The sequence below is a fragment of the Mobula hypostoma genome, chromosome 9 (genome assembly GCF_963921235.1).
Source record: "Mobula hypostoma chromosome 9, sMobHyp1.1, whole genome shotgun sequence".
NCBI lineage: Eukaryota > Metazoa > Chordata > Chondrichthyes > Myliobatiformes > Myliobatidae > Mobula > Mobula hypostoma.
In genome coordinates this window covers 55,301,130-55,316,160 of record NC_086105.1, presented here as the reverse complement: position 1 = coordinate 55,316,160, position 15,031 = coordinate 55,301,130, and the positions used below count along the sequence as shown (strand labels likewise).

At 41.4% G+C, this 15,031-nt stretch overlaps 1 protein-coding gene and 1 long non-coding RNA gene across 4 annotated transcripts in view; one reads left to right on the top strand and one right to left on the bottom strand.

Moving 5' to 3' along the window:
* Positions 1-15,031, top strand: part of LOC134351735 (lysine-specific demethylase 7B-like) — an 88,303-nt gene that overhangs the window by 21,672 nt on the left and 51,600 nt on the right. For all 3 annotated transcript variants that reach the window (XR_010019245.1, XM_063058327.1, XM_063058328.1), the window contains exons 3-5: positions 4,132-4,249; positions 12,216-12,376; positions 14,064-14,205. Coding sequence is in view for 2 of the 3 variants with exons in the window: in XM_063058327.1 (XP_062914397.1) it covers positions 4,132-4,249; positions 12,216-12,376; positions 14,064-14,205 (421 nt within the window). In the remaining variant the exon portion in view is untranslated. The remainder of the gene's footprint in view (positions 1-4,131; positions 4,250-12,215; positions 12,377-14,063; positions 14,206-15,031) is intronic.
* The window catches only part of LOC134351737 (uncharacterized), a 58,125-nt gene continuing 56,147 nt past the window's right edge, over positions 13,054-15,031 (bottom strand). Inside the window, exon 3 of the long non-coding RNA XR_010019246.1 lies at positions 13,054-13,515. This is a non-coding gene — a long non-coding RNA (uncharacterized LOC134351737). The remainder of the gene's footprint in view (positions 13,516-15,031) is intronic.

Sequence of the window (15,031 nt, the reverse complement as noted above, 5' to 3'; positions counted from 1 at the left end):
TGAATGTGAAGGCTGGTGGGAGGTGTAGACCGGGTTTTATCCTTGCAGTATCCAGGAAGAGGGTGATAAGAGCAGAACGTGAGGTGGCCAAGGGATCTATGGTGGAGAGGCAGACCCAGCACCTGTGTCTCACCAGAGCGAATGAAATGGCCATGAAGGAATGGGACGGGGGTTGGATGGCAGACGGGTGGGAAAGGAAAGGAGCCTTTCCAGGAGGCAGGGTGAGAGGAAGTATAGTTGAGATGGCTATGATGGTCCATAAGGCAGAGGTGGTGAACATATGGCATGCATGCCGTGTGTGTGTGTGCGTGTGTGTGTGTGTGCGCGCGCGCCCTTAACTCCTGGAGGACGCCATCATGAGAAGTTTTTTTTGGTATGCTCATCAGTCTTAGGTGTCTGAAACCCGGTGGAGCCCACCTCTCTCCAGGTTTTTTTTACGAGGTCAAGTTGTTAGCTTGACGCTCACCCCAGGCATGGATGCAGAGCGTGCAAGGGAGCCGGCCGAATTCGAACTCGGGACCTCTCGCCCCAAAGTCCAGTGCTGATTCCACTGCGCCACCAGCCGGCTTATGCCTAAGATGGCACGGGCAAAAATTGTTAGCATGCAGCATACCGTGCCATCCCTCAATTCTTTAAACTCCACCCATAATAAAAAGATGCCTAATGATTATCTTTGCTACTAAATAAAGCAGTGAACGATTTAAAAAAAATTACAACCCAAGACAGTGAGATGTTTTCACAGGAGAACATGTGACGTTAAATGAATAGTTTTGAAATCCTTGCAGACTTAGTGTAAACATTTAGTATTTGTTTAGTAAACAGTTACAAGTTAGAAATTGTTATTTTTAATTGTCTTTTTATAAAAATAATTTTGAACAGGTTTTCTAAAATGCTTAAATTATTTCAGTCTGTCTATTTTATCAGTAAAATAATGAATACATGTAAATAAAAGGGCTCATCCTTTTTCCTTAAAAAGGTCTGTAATTATTGTTACTAATTCATAATCAAGGATAATCAATGCTCAATGCTCAAAATTCCCATGGCATGTGAGAGAATTTTTGCTGATCTGGTCACAAGCTCTCAGAAAGGTTTGTCACCCCTGCCATAAGCTATTAATGGTTGTTTGTCACTGTCCTATTCCCATGAAGTGCCAGAAGAGAAGAGTTAGAGGTAGATCACGTGAAGAATGAGAGCAATATGGGAATTGCCTTCAAAAGTGAAATTTAAGTTCTGTATGAATGAAGAAAACAGTACCAGTGCAGTCGATAGGTAAGGAGGGAGACTGGGTAGGATGGAACTCAGACTGTTCTATGTGTCCTACAGACAGAGATAGGGCCCTTCTATTAAGTTCTTCTGAGAGTACTACAGGAGTTCCTGTAGAAGGTATCCTTAGTCCTCCTCTATAATTTGAGGTATGCTAGATGAGAAATAGGCCTCCTGCCTACAGCTAGGTGAAGACAGTCCCTAGTTATCTGTGTTTAATTTTAGAATTTTGTGAATAAGCTGCAGACACAAGAAGCAACTTAATGAAATGGCTCTTTGAGGAACAATAGCACGTTATTGTCACTCAGTGGCTGAAAGAACAGCAGAAAACCACGATGAGCTGTGCAAGTTCACAGATGTGTCGAGTGGAGAGGGGTAAAGGCACCTTGATTTTTAGTGGGCAAAGTTGTGTTGAAATGGTATTTTTGAAGGAAGATTAAGCAGGGAATCATCAAATTTTAAATACTCATCAAAGTTTTTTTTTGTGTGAGTGAGCAGAGCAAGAAGGGTGTAGCATCCCATTCACATTCTTTCCTATGTAGCAAACATTGGGTCCCAGAAAACGCTCTAGAATTGCCCTTGTTTATATGACTCGTACTAATGCCAGGCTAAACGGCGCAGTAGCTATATAGAACAGTGTAGCTTTTGGCTCACGATATTGTGCTGATCTTTTAATTTACTCCCAAGATCAATCTACCCCTTCTATCTCACACAGCCTTCCCTTTTTCTGATGAAGGGTCTTGGCCTGAAACACCAACTGTTTCTTCTTCTCCATAGATGCTGCCTGAGCTGCTGAGTTCCTCCAGCATTTTGTGTTACTATTGTATTCCAGACTCTAACCATCCTCTACGTGAGGAGGAGGAAGAAGTGTCTTCCTATATGTCCCCTGTAAACTTCTTGTTGTGGGCACTTACAGTTGCAAGAAAAAAATTGTGAACCCTTTGCAACTACCTGGTTTTCTGCATTAATTACTCATTAAAATATGCTCTGATCCTCATCTAAGTCACAATAATAAACAAACACAATATGCCTAAACTAATAGCACACTAACAATTGTACTTTTCATGTCTTTATTGCACACATTTTTAATTATTTGCAGTCCAGGCTGGAAAAAGTGCGAACCTCTGTATTTAATAACTGGTAGAACCTCCTTTAGTGGCAATAAACTCCACCAAACATTTCTTGTAGCTGCTGATCAGACTTGCACAATGGTGAGAGAGAATTTTAGACCATTCCTTCATACAAAACTGTTTCAGTTCATCAATATTTCTGGGGTACCTTGCATGAACAGCCCTCTTCAGATCATGCCACAGCATCTCAATTGGGTTCAGGGCTGAACTCTGACTTAGCTATTCCAAAACACATTTTCTTCTTTTTAAACCTTTCTGTTGTTGATTTACCCTTGTTGATCATTGTCCTGTTGTATTATTCAACTTCTATTAAGCTTCAGATGATGGACTGACATTCTCCTGTAAAATATCTTGATACAATTTTGAATTCATTGTGCCCTCAATTGCAAGCTGTCCATGCCCTGAGGCAGCAAAGCAGCCCCAAACTATGATGGTCCTTCCACCATGCTTCACAGTTAGGATGGGGTTTTAGTGTTGGTGTGCAGTGCCCCTTTCCCTCCAAACATAGTGGTATGCGTTTCTGCCAAAATTTTCAACTTCTGTCTCACCTGTCCACAGAACAGTGTCCCAGAAATGCTGTGGAACATGCAGGTGGTCTTTTGCAAACTTGCAATGTGTAGCAATTTTTTTTTGTTTTGGAGAGCAGTTGTTTCATCTGTGGTGTGCTTCCACGAACACCATTCTTTTTCAGTGGTTTTCTTATAGTGGGCATATGAACAGAGACTTTAGCACATTCTAGAGATTTCTGCACGTATTTTGCTGTCTTGGGTTCTTTTTCACCTCCTTCAGCATTGCATGTTGCGCTCTTGGTGTGATCTTTGCAAGACACCCATTTTTAGGGACAGCAGAAACAGTACTGAATTTCCTTCATTTGTAGACAATTTCTCTTACTGTGGACTGATGAATACTCAGGTCTTGAGAAATGCTTTTGTAGACTTTTTCAGCTTCATGCACCTCTACAGTTCTTCTAAGGTGCCTTCAAAAGTTGTTTTGGTGGAGGCATGGTGCACATAAGCAGATCTTTCTTGAGAAGAGCAGGATCTGTCATTAACCTGACTTTGTGTGTCTTTTTTTTTATAGGGTAGGGCACCTCTACAACCCACAACTCTAATCTCATCTCATTGATTGGAAAACCTGGCTCCAAATAGCTTTTGCTGAAGGCATTACCCCAGAGGTTCACATACTTTTTTGAACCTAGACCATGATTGTTTAAATTTTGTACTCACTATTGACGAGAAATGCAATTGTTCGTGTGTTATTAGTTTAGGCAGGTTGTGTTTGTCTTGTTATTATGCCTTAGATGAAGATCAGACCTCATTTTATGAGTAATTAATGCAGAAAACCAGGTAATTGCAAAGTTCACAAACTTTTTCTTGCTACTGAATGTAGAGGACACCAAGCTTTGAGCACTAAGTACATTACACCAGACCAGAAGTGGTGCAATGAAGCGCTACTTCTAAGGATTGCTGGGATCCTTTGATAGAGAGAAATGATAAGTAAAAGAGTAGGTGTTGTATCTCCTGTGGTTCCACGTTTCTCTTGTAGTCTGCTTATGGGTCTTTGACTTGAAATGTTAACAATGTCTTTCATTCCACTGACACTGCCTACCCTGCTGAGTGTTCCCAGCATTTTCTGCTTGTATTTCAGATGTCCAGCTCCTGTGTTTTATTTTTTTCGCTGTTTCATTTATTGTTGCAGATCTTTGAGTAACCTGTGTTTGCCCTGCTTTTTGACTTAGTGAAAACACGGAAGAACTGGCACCGACATGACTACACAGAGTCCACGGATTCAGTTAAACAGATCCAGGCAGGTACACCGGTTTTCATCAGGCATCTCCGAGCCCGACACTTCCCCAGGTACGCAAGCCTTTCATCAGCTGCTATGTCTGAAGCATGTTAAACACTTGGCCATTCATGCATCAGTACCAGACTTGGCCCTATTATTTTGTGTTCTAATACTCGAAAGATGTTTCGTAGGCACTCACACCAAGGTAAAGGGAGTAATCGCTTGTCAATGTCGAAGCGAAGTAAATTTACGTCCCCATATACTACCTTGAGATTCATTTTTTTGCAGGCACTTACAGGAAAATTAAGAAATGCAACAGAATTTATGAAAACTATACGTAAACAAAGACTGATAAACAATGAACTTGCAAAAGAACACAAACTGTGAAAATAAAAAATAATACTGAGAACATGTGTTGTAGAGTTCTTGAAAGTGAGTCTGTAGATTATAGAAGTTATTCACACTGGTTCCGAAGCCTGATAGTTGTAGGCCAATAACTGTTCCTGAACCTGGTGGTGTGCGACTTGGAAGGCTGTTATACCTCCTGCTGATGGTAACAGGGCAAAGAGTGGATGGAGGTGGTAATCCATGATGGATGCAGTTTTCTTGTGGCAGCGCTCCTTGTAAATGTGTTCAGAGGTGGGGAGGGCTCTGCCTTGATGGATTGGACTGTATCCACCTCTGTCTGTAGAAATTTCTCTTCCTGCGCATTGGTATTTCCATACCAGGCTGTGCATCTAAAGAAATTCATCAAAGTTTTAGATGACATGTTGAATCTACGCAATCTTCTAAGAAAGTAGGAGCTGTGGTGGCACTTGCGTGCTCGTCTCAGGGCAAATCCTCTGACGTGTTTCTTGTGGCAAGTAGTCATCTCCTGCATATTGCCAAAGCCTTTCTAGTGTATTCTGCAGAGTGTAACCTGTATGTGGCAAATGGAATGCTGGTACACTACTGAGGAATTTCCCTAACTGATACATTTCCCAGTTCCTGCTTTTACAGATGGGTACTCACAGGAGCATAATAGCAGTAGACTACAGAGTTCGCAGCTGGCATACACTTTACATGGAAGGGACTGCTGGGATCAGCCACGGGCTGACCATAATGTTGGAATCTATTGTGAAAATGTGATAACAAACCACCTTGAATCAAATAATAGTAGTCAGCATAGTCAATATGGATTTGTGTAAAAGAAAATAATCTTTTACTCATTTACTGGAGTTTTATTTTGATGATATGATTCGATAAGGGAGAACCAGTGGATTTTTGAAAGCCTTTTGATAGAGTTCTACCAGGAGGTTGGTCATAGAGTTATATAGAAATTAAACAGACCCTTCAGCCCAACTCATCCATGCTATCCAAGGTACCTTCCTGAACTTGCCCTATTTGCCTGCATTTGCCCACATCCTTCTAAACATTTCCTATCCTTGTATCTGTCCAACTGTCCTTTAAACATTGTAGTTGTAGCCACCTGCACTATTTCCTCTGGCAGCTCACAGCATGCTCTGTGTGTGGGGGGGAGGGGGGAAGTTGGGGGGGGGGTGACCGGTCCCTAAGGTCTCCTTTAAATCCTTTCCCTCTCCCCCGAAACCTCAGTCAAATCCATTCTCAGTCATCTAAGCTCCAGCGAATATGAGTCTAGTCTTCACAACCTTTCCTCATAAAACATTCCAACATTCCAGTGATCAATTTAGTAACCATTGTTTGAACTGGTCAAACAAGGTTAAAACTCATGGACTGGGGATTAATGAAAGCAGGAAGCAAAGAGTGGGAATAACTAAATAGTTCCATGGTTGGCAGACAAGACTGATGGAATACTGCTGGGATCAGAATTTAGGCCTTGAATACTCACAATCTGCTCCAGTCATTTGGTTGAGGGGACCAAGTATCACATTTCCAGGCTCTCTAACCGGGGTGGGATTTTGATTGGGGAGGAAGATGTGAGGAGGCTTCAAGGGGTAATGTGCGGAGAAACCGAGTAATTGCATGGGAATGTGGCTGATGGAATATAATGTGGAAAACGTGAAGTCATCTACTTTGGTGAATAAAACAGAAAAGCAGATAGTTTTGTTTTTAAGTGGTGAAAGCTTGAGTATTGTTGACCTTCAAGAGAACTTGTACACAAGACATTGAAAGATAAAATACAAGTGAAACTAGAAAGAGAGATGAGAAATGGCACGTCAGCCTTTATTATGAGAGGATTTGAATGCAGGTGTAGTGAAGCCATACTGTAGATGGAGGCGGCTCTGGTGAGACTTCCTTTCCCATAGAAAGGATGTACTTGCTGCTGATGGACTGCAACACAGTTTACTTGACTGGTTCTTGGCGTTGCCTTTCTCTCCTTGGCTTGATTTAGCAGCTATGACTGGTTCTGGGCTGTCCAGTCAACAGGATCATCTAGTCCAGTCCTCTCAAAATTCTATAGGTTTGTGAGATTTACGCTCATTTCTCTGAATCCCAGTGAATGTAGACCTAATCGTCCTGATCTTTCCTCAAACTCCAGTCTGGTATCTCATGTTTAGCCCTCTGTTCATGCAGGAACACCTTTGTTCAGATAAGGAGATAAAAACTATGCTGATGAAGTGAAACAAAGGCCCTGCGCAGGTGCAGTAATGTGTCAAAGGCAGCATACCACTTGCCTTTCCAAATATTTGCTGCACCTGATGTCTGCTTTCAGTGATTGGGTACAAAAGACACACGTTTTCAGTGCACCTCCCCCTTTGCAGTCTATCCACCATTCAATCTGACTTTCTAATTTTGGGAGCGGCTAACCTTGCATTTATTCACATCACACTGAATCTGTTGTGTGTTTGCCCACTTGCAGAATTGGTCTGAATTGTATTGCATCCTCACAGTACACACTTTTTCCTGAGCACCCCCACCCCCAGCTTTCTTTCCTCATCCAAATGATTGATAGACAATGAGAATAGTTGGGCTCCGTCACTGATCCCTGCGGCGCCTCATCAATCATTGCTTGCCATCTGGAAGAAAGATCCATTTGTTCCCACTCTGTTTCCTGTCAACCAGTTCTCCGTCTGTGCCAGTATTTCAGTCCCAGATCCCATGTGCTACACTCTTGTGCACTAACCCCGAATGTGGGACCTTACCAAAAGCTTTCAGAAAGTACAAATCCACCACTCGCTTATCTATTCTACTAGTTGCATCCTAAAAAAACTTCATTAGATTTGTTATGCAGGATTTCATGCTGTCTTTATCCAGTACCATTAATGCTATCCAACTGTTCCATTATTGCATCTTTTATGCTTGGCAAGGATTTTTCACACTGCTGGTGTTGCAATAGCTGGTCTTTGTTTTTTTTCCCCCTTCTCTCCATTTTTTTTAAATGGTGCGTTTGCATTTGCTGACTCCTCCCCCTACCAATTCTCCAGTGTTTAAGAATTTTGCAAGATGACCACTACTTCTAAGGTCACTTCCCTTGACGTTTTAGGAAGTAACTTATCATATGCTAAAAACATATCAGCCTTTTAATGCCTTTAGTTTCCTTGGCCTCATTTCTGTACTAATACTGGTTTCTATTCAGTTCCTCTCCCTCAGCTCACCTTTAGCTTCCTAATGTGTCTGGGAGATTATTTGTCCCCCTCTTGTGAAGACAGAACTAAATTTTGTGTTCAATTGTTCTATCATTTTTGGTTTTCAATTATGATTTCTCACTTCTGACTGTAGGCATCACACATTTGTCTTCACTAATCTATTGTTCATATTTTATAGAAGCTTATGTATTTAAATCTTCCGTTCCTTCCACCACTACCCCAAGTAATCATTTTGTTCTCCTTTGGTAGATTCCAAACTGCTTCCAATTCCAATCTGCTGTTTTCTCAAGTAGTTATATAGAAATTCATGTGTCCTTTTGTTTTATCACTATCCCTCATTTCCTTTGTAAGGCACATTTTTGAGCCCTTTTTTTGTAAAACAAAACACTTTTTTCTGCCTGATGAGAATAAATAATCATTGTAATTCATTTGATCTTCAGATATTATTGTCTATCCACTATCAGCCCACTTAGTAAAGTTCCCCAATTTATCATTGCCAACATGCACCTCTTACCCTAGCTTTTATTCATTCAGAACCCTAAAATTTGATTGAGCTACTTCGTTTTATTGAATAATGCTGTCATGCTTTTCCCAAAGAGAACAAGAACAAAATTGTAAAAGCCTGCCCTTTTGTTGGTTCCTCAGTATTTTGATCTCAAAAAAAAATCACTTCCACACTCCAAGACTGACTATTACTCCACATTAAGAATAATTTGGCGATGCCAACCATGAATGGATTGTAGTCACCTGTGATAATGGTGGTGAATCTTTGGGATTAACGACTCGAGTCTGTGAATGATCAGTCACCAGATCATTCAAACAGAGATCAATAGTCTTTTGGATATTAAGGGAGCCAGGGAATGTGGGAACAATGCAGAAAAGTGGCATGGATGTTAAAAGTCAACCATGACACCAAACAGTGGGCATGGCCAAAGGGCATATTTGAAAATGACTAATCATGAGATGCCCTGTCTGTTGTTGTCTTGCAATTGAGTTATTCTGACTCGTGTTTTACTAAGGCAATCAAATACTGTGGCTGCACAAATCTGATGTGTTGCACCAGTTTCAGATGGAAAAGAGAGAGGAGGGAATTGGCAGTATTTTCAGACGTTGCTTCAGATTCCTAACTTCTGCTTTGGGCTTTCTGAGTCATTAAGAGTGGGAAGGGAATAAGTAGGAAGCAGGAAGTTATTTATATAAGGCTTTTCATTTCTCTTGCAGAATGTTCTGAAGTGCTTGATGGCCATTTCAGTAGATTTTATTTTAAGTAATATCAATCTTGAAGAGTAGGAATGTTATGAAGCAACTTGTGCACTGCCAATTCTCACAAACAGCAATAATGTCGTGACCAAATAATCTGTGTTACATTGAGTGAATGATAAATATTAACCAGTGTACCAGAAATAAATTCCTTGGTCATCTTCAAAATATGGTGAAGTGGGAACTTTTCCACCTGTCTTAGAAAAGATGGGATCTTGATTTCAGGTTTCATCTAGAAAAACTTATTAAGACCATAAGAGATAGGAGCAGAAGTAGGCCATTTGGCTCATTGAGTCTGCTCCGCCATTCAATCACGGCTGATCTAATTCTTCCAGTCATCCCCACTCCCCTGCCTTCTCCCCATACCCTTTGATGCCCTGGCTAATCAAGACCCTATCTATCTCTTCCTTAAATACACCCAATAACTTGGCCTCCACAACCGCTCATGGCAACAGATTCCACAGATTTACCACCCTCTGACTAAGGTAATTTCTCCGCATTTCTGTTCTGAATGGACGTTCTTCAATCCTGAAGTCATTCCCTCTTGTACTAGACTCCCCTACCATGGGAAATAACTTTGCCATATCTAATCTGCTCAGGCCTTTTAACATTCGGAATGTTTCTATGAGATTCCTTCCTCATTCTCCTGAACTCCAGGGAATACAGCCCAAGAGCTGCCAGATGTTCCTCGTACGGTAACCCTTTCATTCCTGGAATCATTCTTGTCAATCTTCTCTGAACCCTCTGCAATGTCAGTATATCCTTTCTAAAATAAGGAGCCCAGAACTGCACACAATACTCCCAAGTGTGGTCTCACGAGTGCCTTAGAGCCTCAACATCACATCCCTGCTCTTATTTTCTATACCTCTAGAAATGAATGCCAACATTGCATTTGCCACCTTCACCACCGACTCAACCTGGAGGTTAATCTTTAGGGTATCCTGTACGAGGACTCCCAAGTCCCTTTGCATCTCTGCATTTTGAATTCTCTCCCCCATCTAAATAATAGTCTGCCCGTTTATTTCTTACACCAAAGTGCATGACCGTACACTTTCCAACATTGTATTTAATCTGCCACTTCTTTGCCCATTCCCCTAAACTATCTAAATCTCTGTGCAGGCTCTCTGTTTCCTCAACACTACCCACTCCTCCACCTATCTTTGTATCATCAGCAAATTCAGCCACAAATCCATTAATCCCGAAGTCCAAATCATTGACACACATCATAAAAAGCAGCGGTCCCAACACCGACCCCTGTGGAACTCCACTGGTAACCGGCAGCCAGCCAGAATACGATCCCTTTGTTCCCACTCACTGCTTTCTGCCGATCAGCCAATGCCCCACCCACACTAGTAACTTCTCTGTAATTCCATGGGCTCTTATCTTGCTAAGCAGCCTCATGTGCAGCACCTTGTCAAAGGCCTTCTGAAAATCCAAGTACAGCACATCTACTGCATCTCCTTTGTCTACCCTGCTTGCAATTTCCTCAAAAAATTGCAGTAGGTTTGTCAGGCAGGATTTTCCTTTCAGGAAACCATGCTGGCTTTGGCCTATCGTGTCATGTGCCTCCAGGTATTCCGTAATCTCATCCCTAACAATCAATTCCAACAACTTCCCAACCACTGCTGTCAGGCTAACAGGTCTATAGTTACCTTTCTGCTGCTTCCCATCCTTCTTAAATAGCGGAATAACATTTGCAATTTTCCAGTCATCCAGTACAATGCCAAAATCTATCGATTCTTGAAAGATCATCCAATCTCTCCAGCTACTTCCTTCAGAACCCGAGGGTGCATTCCATCAGGTTCAGGAGATTTATCCACCGTCAGACCATTAAGCTTCCTGAGCACCTTCTCAGTCGTAATTTTCACTGCACATATTTTCACTTCCCTGACTCTCTTGAATGTTCGGTATACTACAACAATAATGTCTCATTCCAACAAGTTTAGAGCGGAGATTCAAATCTTCCCATATATGAAGAACTGCAACCTCCCTCAAAGAGTAAGAATTTCCATCAATGACAAAAGGGAAATAATGTAGGGCCATGGTCTGGGTGCAGTTCGATGGGACTTGGAGAATAATAGTTCAACACACACTAAATGGGCTGAAGGGCCTGTTTCTGTACTATAGTGCTCTACGACTATCATCAATCAGCTGCTGAAATCCCTTACTGCTGCAACTGCATTATAAGCTCATCCTGCTGGTACACACTAGTCACAAACCTGATTGATGTCAGCTACCTTTCCAACCTTCAGCCACCCAAACTCTCAACAAATTTCACTGCCATGGTTTCCTCTCTGTTTCTCATTTTCTCCCTCAAAGAGATGAGCAGTCTCACCTAAATTCCACTTGGGATTGGAACACAAATTTTTGGTGGAAACTACAGTGTGGTATAGGCAGAGAATAAGAACAGCTTGTTGTTGAGCCCACTAAGGGATTGGCTGTGCTGGATTGGGTGTTGTGCAATGATCTGGAGGTGATAGGAGAGCTTAAGGTTAAGGAACCCTTGGGGTACAGTGATCGAGTTCACTTTGAAATTTGAGAAGGAGGAACTAAATTCCAATGTGTCGGTATTTCAGTGGAATAAAGGAAATTACAATGGCATGAGAGGGGAACTAGTTAAGGTTGACTGGAAAGAGACAACAGCAAGAAGGACAGCAGAGAGTTTCTGCAAAAAATGAGGGAAGTGCAAGACAGATATATTCCAAATAAGAAGAAATTTTCAAATGGAATAAGGACACTATCATTGCTGACAAGTTAAGTCAGAGTCAAAGTAAAAGCAAAAGAGAGGGCATACAAGGAAGCCAAAGCTAGTGGGAAGATGGACAATTGGGAAACTTTTTTAAACTTTCAGAAGGAAACTAAGAAGGTCATTAGGAAGGAAAAGATAAATTATGAACGGAAGCTGAGGAATAATATCAAAGACGACAATAAAAGCTTTAAGTATATAAAGGGTAAAAGAGTTGAGGGTAGATGTAGGACCAATAGAAAATGATGCTGGAGATATTGTAATGAGAGACGCAGAGATGGCAGAGAACTGTATCCAAGAGCTGATTGTGAATCCAAAGATAATATGGTGTACACAAGAAATGCTCAGCAGGGCGGGTAGCATATGTAAAGAGCGAAATCTTACTTTCAAGTGTTTCTTGTTGATGGCCTTTCATCACAGTCTTTTGAATTGTGTCCTGATGGTGCATGAGCTCCCATAACAGCTAATGCTTTTTTCTCATAGTGCCTCTGAAACTGTCATCAAAATGCATGGTGCCCAGCTGACACAAAACTACCTGGAGAAGCACGGGTTTGAATGTCCCATATTGGTGCCCAAGATAGATGGACTTGGAATCGCTCTTCCTTCAAGCACCTTTTCTGTCAGGGACGTGCAAGAATATGTGGGTAAGGGGGTGGCTGCTCAGTTCATTAATCATACACCACAAGTGAAGTTCAGCAGTGCTACATGCTTGTAGTTTGACCATTTGAAGGTTGGAAGTGGGGAATACGTGAAACATCTTAAAATCTACTTTCTTAGTGAAGTAGGGCCCATCAGATTTTTTTGTCATCCATAGCTCTTTGTCCATTTTCTCCGTTCAAGCATATTTTTTGGGCAGTCCGTTCCCAATATGGCCAGTTTGTGTTTGAACAAACTTATTATCCTATCCTGTTTTTCCATTCACCTTGAATGTGTGCCATACAATCATAAGACATAGGAGCAGAATTAGGCAATTTGGCCCATTGAGTCTGCTCCTCCAACCCATCATGGTTGGTTTACTTTTCCTTTCAACCTTATTCTGCGTCTCCCTGTAATCTTTGACGCCCTTACTCAAAAGTTCAAAGGTCCAATTTAATGTCATGTATACAATGTACATCCTGAAATGGTTTTTCTTCACAAACATTCACGAAAACAGAAAAGAATGAACAACAGTTAAACTTAAGAACCTCAAAGTCTCCCCCAGCTCCCCTCCCTCCCGCGCGTACGTGGCAGCGAGCAATAATCCCCCTCCCCCACTGGCAAAAGCAAGCATGCATTGGCACCACCACAGAGCACTCAGCGTGAGCAAAGCAATAGCAAAGACACAGACTTGCAGTTACCCCAAAGACTTCGTGTTTCACCCAGTATTCGACATACCACAGGTTATCTCTCGCTCCCTGATAAGGGAGAAAGAGGTGTCTCCATTTTCCCAGCGAGTGGGGAGACATAACAAACAACTCACTGGTTTATGATGTTAAGAGTCAGTTACATCACTTTTTTTTCGAGCTCTGTGCCTGAAGATCTCAAAGATCCCAGGTCTTTGGGCCCACAGCAGTAGATTTTCCAACTCCCCTGATGACACATGGGTCTCCTGCCATGATATCGACTCTCGATCCACCTGTCTTGAGAGCCCCGAGATCTTAGGCTTCCAAATCCAAGCCGGACTCTCAGGCAGAATCCTTGACGTTGCTAACAATGGCCAGGCCTGAAACCCGAAGAACGGGTCCCATTCCCGCAAAGAACCGAAGTCAGCGTGTAAATCCAGGTCAGGGTCTTCAAAAGAACCCTGAAAGGAAAAAATAAAGATATTAAAGATAGAAATAGAACTGTTTCTGAAGATGCAAGCAAAGGAGTTGCCGTTTAGCGCCATCTTAACTTCACTCCGCCTCCTCCAATGTAATCATCAACCTATCAATTTGCTTTAAATATACCCAATAACTTCACCTCCATGATGCCTGTGGCAATAAATTCCTCAGATTCACTACCCTCTGGCTAAAGAAATTCTTCATCCCTGTTGAAAAGGAACATCGTTTTATTCTGAGGCTGTGCCTTCTGGTCCTAGACTCTCAACTTTTTCCATTCCACTCTATCTAGGCCTTTCAATATTCATTCTGATACTGGAAACTTTCAACCAATTCTCCCTTTTCTGTTTTATCCACGTCTTTTGAATACTGAACATGTCTGTCTAATAATCTTCTAAGCTCTTCCAGCCTCTCCTCATAACTATAATCTGTTTTACATGATAGGCTTGTTGTTCAACTGTTTCATACCATAGTTAATTCTTGTTTGTGTGACATGACTTCCTGAATATAATTTTTTAAAAATCTTTTCAAGGTGGTGAGAAAGTGATCGATGTGATTGATGTGGCCCGGCAAGCTGATTGTAAGATGAAATTGCAAGACTTTGTAGAATATTTCACTGCTATCCATCGTACCAAAGTATTAAATGTTATTAGCCTGGAATTTTCTGATACAAAGTAAGTACCTTGTATCTCAATATTAGGAAATATGTTGGCATTTACAATGTGAGATGCCTTTATAATGTGTGACCGTGTAGTTGTTAAATGTGCCAATAGATGGTTACCGGAATAGAGAAATGAGCTTCATTTCTGATGAATCAATTTCAGATGCCCCCTGAGGCTTTGGCCCTACTCTGGGCATTTGAATCTAAGGATTCCGTTTGGTTCAAAATGCTGGTGCTGTTGCTTGCTTTTTTGTTTTATGATTTGTATTTTTTTTTGCTTTCTCAACTGGCACTGGGGGGGGTTGGTCTTATTTTTTCTAATTCGGTTCTTTTGTGTTCCTTGCTTTGCGACTGCCTGTAAACAAACAAATCTCAAGGTGTATAATTTATACATTCTTTGATAATAGATGCACTTAGAAAGTTGAAATGAATGCAGAATGAATTGCGGATCATAGCACAATGACACAGTAAGATCCCACCAGTCAGAGAAGGATTAATGAATCAGTGTGAGGAATGAAGCCTCTGTTGAGCTTGTTGCCTTGCTGGTACAGGAACAGCTTCTTCTCCTTTGTCATTAGATTTCTGAACAGACAGAGTCCATGGACACTACCTCAATATTTTTGCTCTCTTTTAACACTATTCATTTAATTTTATATAATATAATGGATTGCAGTTATAGGGGACACATCGGGACCAGTTCATTTTAGCCCATTAAGTGGCTGCCCCAATTATCCAAAGTTTTATGGGAGTAGACAAACTACTGTTCAACTGAGTAACATATTATGTATTTAAATGAAATACAGAACTAATTAGAACTCTCAGTACTACTACAATACTGT